This window comes from Rhinatrema bivittatum, chromosome 14 (assembly GCF_901001135.1).
Source record: "Rhinatrema bivittatum chromosome 14, aRhiBiv1.1, whole genome shotgun sequence".
Classification (NCBI taxonomy): domain Eukaryota; kingdom Metazoa; phylum Chordata; class Amphibia; order Gymnophiona; family Rhinatrematidae; genus Rhinatrema; species Rhinatrema bivittatum.
In genome coordinates this window covers 45,391,267-45,397,266 of record NC_042628.1, presented here as the reverse complement: position 1 = coordinate 45,397,266, position 6,000 = coordinate 45,391,267, and the positions used below count along the sequence as shown (strand labels likewise).

Here is a 6,000-nt window from a genome sequence, read left to right as displayed (position 1 = left end):
AGATGGCTTATTTCCGGGGCGGAGATGGAGTACCCTTCTCTGGGAGTGAGCAGCAGAAGCGGAGATTGTACACCCAGGACTAGGCAACACTTTCTTCCTTCTATGAGCACAGACAGGGGATGTTCTATGCCCGGGGGTGCGTAAACAATGAGAATTGCACACACGGGCTAGGCAACACCCTCCCGCCTCTCGTGGGGCAGGTAATGGCCAGTTCCCGGGGAAATGAGCGGAAGAATCGGGGACGAAGGCCTGGCCAGCACCCTCCCCCAGCTCAGGGGATGCCCTAGTCCCAGATGCATAATGTAAGCGGGGAGGTTATTATTCCGACTGGGAATCTCTGCATTCGTCCACAGGAGCAGGAACCTATGCAAGCAATCTGAGCCCAAATAGCGGCTCCTGAGCGGTGCAGAAATCGGGAGGTTCCGATCCGACCCATCTACGCACGATCTTGCAAAGCGTCATCAGACAAGCTTCCCGCGTGGGGCTCCGAGCCGGCACCCCTTCCCCCAGCCCGTCTCTGTGCCGCGGCTACTCTTGCAGTGCTTGCCAAGCTGTCAGCTGATGGGCCTCATAACTCCGTAGTGGCGCATGAACCCGAACCTGGCCTGTTCCATTCACATTTTCTTGTAATCCGGCTCCGATCCCTCTCCCACACTTTATCTAACATTCACCAACCCCCGATCGGTATAGGCCTGTGCACTAAAACGCCCCCGGGCGACTCAATCCCCAGGATTCCCCCTTCTTTTTTCTGCAAATAGTCCTTTGTTTACATGCAATTCCTTACTCTGCGGAAGGAGGTCGGGAGTGCTGAGCTCTCACCAGCTGTTTCCCGCCTTGAAGCAGACATCTGATCAGCTGCAAACACACACACACATCCATCCAGGCGCTACGAGTGAGACCTCCCCATCCCCCCTCCTCCTCGTACTGCCAGTCTTTTCAACCTCTGATCGCAGGAAAGAAACCGCAGCCGCATCGTGGAGACTCGGCGAGGCAAGATCGCTATGGAGTATTTCATGGTGTCGGCTCAGAAGGTGCCCTCTTTGCAGCATTTCCGAAAAACCGAGAAAGAAGTCATCGGAGGGCTTTGTAGGTGTGTATGCGCCTCCCTTATTGTGACGGTGCGCGTGTATGCATGGCAGGCGGCGGCCGAGCCGCTGTCTCTACGATGAATCGGGGCTTCAGGCAGCCGCCGAAGGCATGCCCCGTGCACTCACTTTGCGGCGAGAAACGGCGTTGGATGCCGCGTAATGCACCGCAGGTTCCGATCGGCATTCGCCGCGCGCGCGCGCGCCACTTTTGTTTCCTAGCTCCAGTAAGGCGCTTTCCGGGCCCGCGTTCTGAATTCGAACGTTGCCACATTTCGCGAGGTAGCAGGGCGGCGCGTGCCCCGTAAGCGCCCGGAGACTTTTGTTCGGTGGCGCGCGGAGGAAGGCGAGACGGTCGCAGATTGCAAACAGACCCACGTGGTGCTGCAGCCCGGCCATGCTTTGCTGCAACCGATTGCCTGTGGCTTTGCGGCCCCGGCCCGGCGGGGAGGAAGGGGACAGTTTAGGGTCCAGATGCGGCAGTTAAGGAGTCGAAGCCGTTTGATCGGTATTGAAACGCCTTTGCTTCAATGTTTGGGCTGCAAGATTGGTTCGGGGAGGAGGGGGAGGTGTGCCGTGCAGCCATGCTTCCTCCTGCCCTGCCTGGTTTTAGTAGGCTTTGTGCGGCGTTGTTTGCTGCGATCGGGAGGCGGAAGCACAGGGAGGGCTCTGCAGGAGATTAGTAAAGGAGGTTTGATACTGCGGGGGGAATCTTCAGTTTGGGCTGGGAGGGGGCCGCGGGTGACCGCTAGCACGTTTCGGAAGCTTTAAAGGGGTGTGTGTATATGTGTACTATAGAGGCCTGCCCGTGACTCTGCAGCCTTCTCCGAGTAGGAGGGTCTCAGCACAGAGCCTGCTGGGATTTGTAGTATTAAGAGGCCTGGGGCGGTAGGCATTCTGGGAAGCGTAGGCAGAATCCGAGCACGCTTTCTTAGCACAAAGCATGGTAGGGGTTGATCGCTATAGCAGAGGAAGTGATCGGAGCCGGGGTTTTGCATTGATAAAAATGTGCGCTGCTGTTGTCCGAAAACTCGAACAGATTTTTTTTAGATGCAGTGGGTGTTTATGAAGGCTTCAGAAACGAAACCTGATTAAATCCATGGTTGAGGGAGGCAGAGCGCCGGCGATTACAATCAGCTGAAATGTATTATTAAAGAGAGTTCTTACAGCAGAATATGACTCCTGTAGCCAATAGTGCACAACGTTTGCTTGGAAGAGGGAAAGTCAAAGTCGTTATAGGCGATATCACAATTCAGGAGTACACAACCAGAACTTTTGGGGATCAGAGATTGTCGAAGCATTGCTTTTAAATTAACTTTTCTGCCATTATGTTTAAAAATATCAAACATGATGGCAAAGACTATACGCACAACCAGTTTACTAACAGCTCATAGAACAGTCGCTGTTCATTGTTTAGATTTTTCCATTTCTATTTTGCTGAACTTATTAAACATTTTTGTAGTTTGGTAATATGTGTAGAAAACTCTCCGTCAATTTTTAGAAGCCAGTGGAAAATGTTTTTCCTCACTTTCCTCACTTTCTCTCTCTCTCTCTTTTTTTTTTTTTTTTTGCTTATTTTGCTCTATTTTTGGTTTAGTTTTTAATTAATTTTTTTTTTTTTACTGCTTTTCCTTTTATTTTTACTTTGTGCTTTTCTGAATTTTTAAGCATCAAGTGTCAGATTTTAGTAACCCAGATGACCCGGTGACTAGGATTTTTCCAGCCATGTATTTTGTATTATTCACATCCTTTTTTTTCCCTTTTCTTTATTTTATGTTTGTGGTGAGGGGAGAAAGACTGTTGCATGACAAAATGAACAAAAACTTCAACAATTATATCTCACTGCTGCTCACTTATCAGTGCTTCCACCCCAAAGCAGCCATGAGGAAGGTGCCATGGCTGTACCTGGCTAGTGAGGCTCAGGTGGCTTTCTCCCAACTTTTTCAGGTTTAACTTGTTGGCATGTAGTTCTCTAAATTGCTCTTGGTTACATCTGCCTTTTAATTTTGGATTAAAAGTAAATAGATAATTTGAATCTTCAGATCTATTTCTATAATTTGTAAAAAAAAAAAAAAAAAAAATGCTTCTGGTCTTTCTGAGGCTAATTGTATGCCATTCGCTGTGCCAATTTTCTAAACTCCTGGTGTTAACTTGGTCTTGGAGCTCTCTGACCAGTATATCATATTTTGGTAAATATTATCATGTAGGGGAAAAAGTACTAAAAGCAAATAAATATTTGATGTGCGTCTTTGCTTTTTTAGTGCTTTTTTAGTCTGTTTTTATTTATCTCCTGAACTTTTCAACCTATAGCAAGCAGATTTTCAAAATACATATATCTGTATAAAAGCTAGAATAAAAAAAGTTTCCCTAAAATTCATGGAGCTAACCTACAATTAAAAAAAATAAATAAATTGTTAACTGGTGCATCTAACAGATTTTCCATCATCAGTCAACTTAAGCCCTCCTAAAATATTTGAGACCAAGATAATCTAATTCACCGAGGGCTGAAAGTTCAAAGCTTTATGCATATAAAAATTAGCATTTGTGTGCATAAGTAGCCTCTACTCGCATATTCCGAATTGTATAAAAGTAAAAAATACACACATTTTCATTTTTTTGCGCTCATATATATGCTTGTAAGAAAGGGGTGTTCCTGAGTGGGGCAGCGGTTATGCGTATAAGTTGCTATTTTAAAAGGTACTTGCACATGTAGATTTGCCAGCTTCTGTACGTTTTAGACCTGCACATCATCTGGTGTAAGTGATGTTAAATGTGATTATTGTGTAGTACTGACTGGGTAGGAGTTCAGGCTGTAGGACTGGGTGAACTGGTGGACTAATTTGGTAAAACTGGTTAATTTCATTTATGCGCACATGCTTTTGAAATTGGCTAAGTCTTGCTTTACTTTTGCATGTAAAATATATGCATGTGTGTGCGTTCAGCGCATTGATATGTGGTTTCAGTGCAATGCATGTATACGCGTGTACCTTGCGGGTTAGAGATGCGCGTATTTTATAAAACGCCTTGTATATGATACTTGTGTGCATCTGCTCACAGCCATGTACCCGCACATAGGCTGCCACGCGCCTTTGTGTGAAAGTTATCCTCCCTTGCTCTTGCTTACGTAACCTTGGTTTTGGACCAGGGCTGTGATTCAGCACTGGCGTGCCCCCCTTCCTCCGTCCCAATTGAGATATTGACAAGCGTGCGTGGGGGACACTGCACCGATGTCTTCGTGCAGGGGCTGACGCAGATCCTGCCCCGTGAGTGGGGACAGGATGTTAAGGCATCTGGGGGCAGCAGCACAGGACCCCCCACACAAGGGTGGCCCTGCTAGGGTTGTGGTGGGACCGGCCTTAAAAGAAAGTGCTGATTAGAGATTACTTTGCAGGCCTTTTCTTTGTTTATTCTCCTTCCCACCTCTGACCTGCAGATCTCCTTATTTTCCCTGGACTGGAAGGTGCTTTGCTTGTGATTCATGTAAGGGTTCAGAAGGATGTGTGACTTTGAAGAACAGTTTTCTTTGGTGTCAGCCAGGTAGAGATGAAGACACAAGTTGCTGCTGCTGCCATGGACCCTGCAGAGTTTAAGGTTCGGGGGTGTGATCCCCACCCCCCCAGTAATCTGCTCCACGTGACCAGCAGCGACTGTCCTGTGAGCTCTGTTAGCAGGTCTGCGGTTATGGCACAGACTTTGGGTAGGGGTGGGAGGTTGGATCGTGACAACACTCCGATAGGCAGGGGCCCATGAGCTCTGATGGCAGCACGGGGCAGGAATGTGGCTTTAGTGCTTGGTCTGCACCTAATTTTCTCATCAGCTGTCTTTTTTTTTTGTACAGACTCCACTTCCTGGAAGTGGGAGAGGTTTTTGTGGCTTTCCCCAGGGAAAATGCACATTCACAGGCAATCCACTGATCCCCCTGCAGCACTCTCCTCTGTCTCGGGATGCTGTCTTTTTTTTTTTTTAGCCTATGTTTTAATGTTATACCTCTGGTGGCAGTCCGAGGCCCTGTCAGAAGGATGCTCTTGGAAGATGATTACAGTATTAACAGTAGTTGTTATAGGATTTGTTCAGTACTTTTGCGAGTGTGGGCCGCACCCCTTCCGTACGTGTGTGGCGGGGAGGGCATTGTGTTGTGTAGTGTAGGAGGGATACTAGAAACACATATGTATATCTAGCCAGCAAACCTGATTTAGTACATCAGGCATTTTCCCAGTTTCTTTGGCGACCTGTCATGAGCAGAGCTGGAGAGTTAGGTGGCTTATGAGAGGAGTTTGATAAGGAGCAGGGGAGGGCACGCTTGCTGTTTGTGGTAAAGGTGCATTTGGTGTGGGTCGGAGGACTGGAGGGGCTTGTGTGGCTGGAATTATCCCTGTCAGTTTTGGTTTCGGTCTGAAGTTTTGCAGCGAGGGTGCACATTTCCAGGGTCCATAAACTTAGTAATGTGGTCCGTGGAGCTGAGCTTCCTGTGCTAGTCAGTTGCTCTTGTCTTGTATAGAGTTGTGAGTACTGTTCACAGATCTATAATCTATAAAAATAAAATAATAACTTGGAATCTCTGGGGCTTAAAGTACTCACACAAGTGTCTGCCTCTGCTGCAAGCATTTTTTTTTTCTAAATTTTTAAAGAGAAAGCTTAACTTATTGGTTTTTGTTTTCTCCCATGACTTTTTTTCCGTAGGAGAGGAAATCCCAGTAAAGACAGCTATTTGAATTGTCGAAGTTTTCCTAGATAATGAGCGGAGTATGCAAACACAGATCACTAGTGTAGTTTTATTCAATTACGATAGATTCAGACCTGGCATCTTTAATCCATGCCTAGATTACTGCAACTTCCAAAAATTCAGATCACCAGGTTGTAGCTGATCCAGAATAGTGCAGTGCCGTGACTGATTTAGGCTTAGGAGCTAGGGAAC

General features: G+C 47.0%; 1 protein-coding gene across 4 annotated transcripts in view; it reads left to right on the top strand.

The window, feature by feature from the left end:
* Positions 1 to 289: 289 nt before the first annotated feature.
* TFAP4 (transcription factor AP-4) overlaps positions 290 to 6,000 on the top strand; it is a 57,843-nt gene continuing 52,132 nt past the window's right edge. Inside the window, exon 1 of one of the 4 annotated variants that reach the window (XM_029576765.1) lies at positions 290 to 1,090. In XM_029576765.1, the coding sequence (XP_029432625.1) occupies positions 1,002 to 1,090 (89 nt within the window). In that variant the 5' untranslated portion in view covers positions 290 to 1,001. Of the gene's footprint in view, positions 1,091 to 1,418; positions 1,594 to 2,010; positions 2,032 to 6,000 lie in introns of those variants that run through there. The other 3 variants (XM_029576767.1, XM_029576768.1, XM_029576769.1) reach the window with 3 other exon arrangements.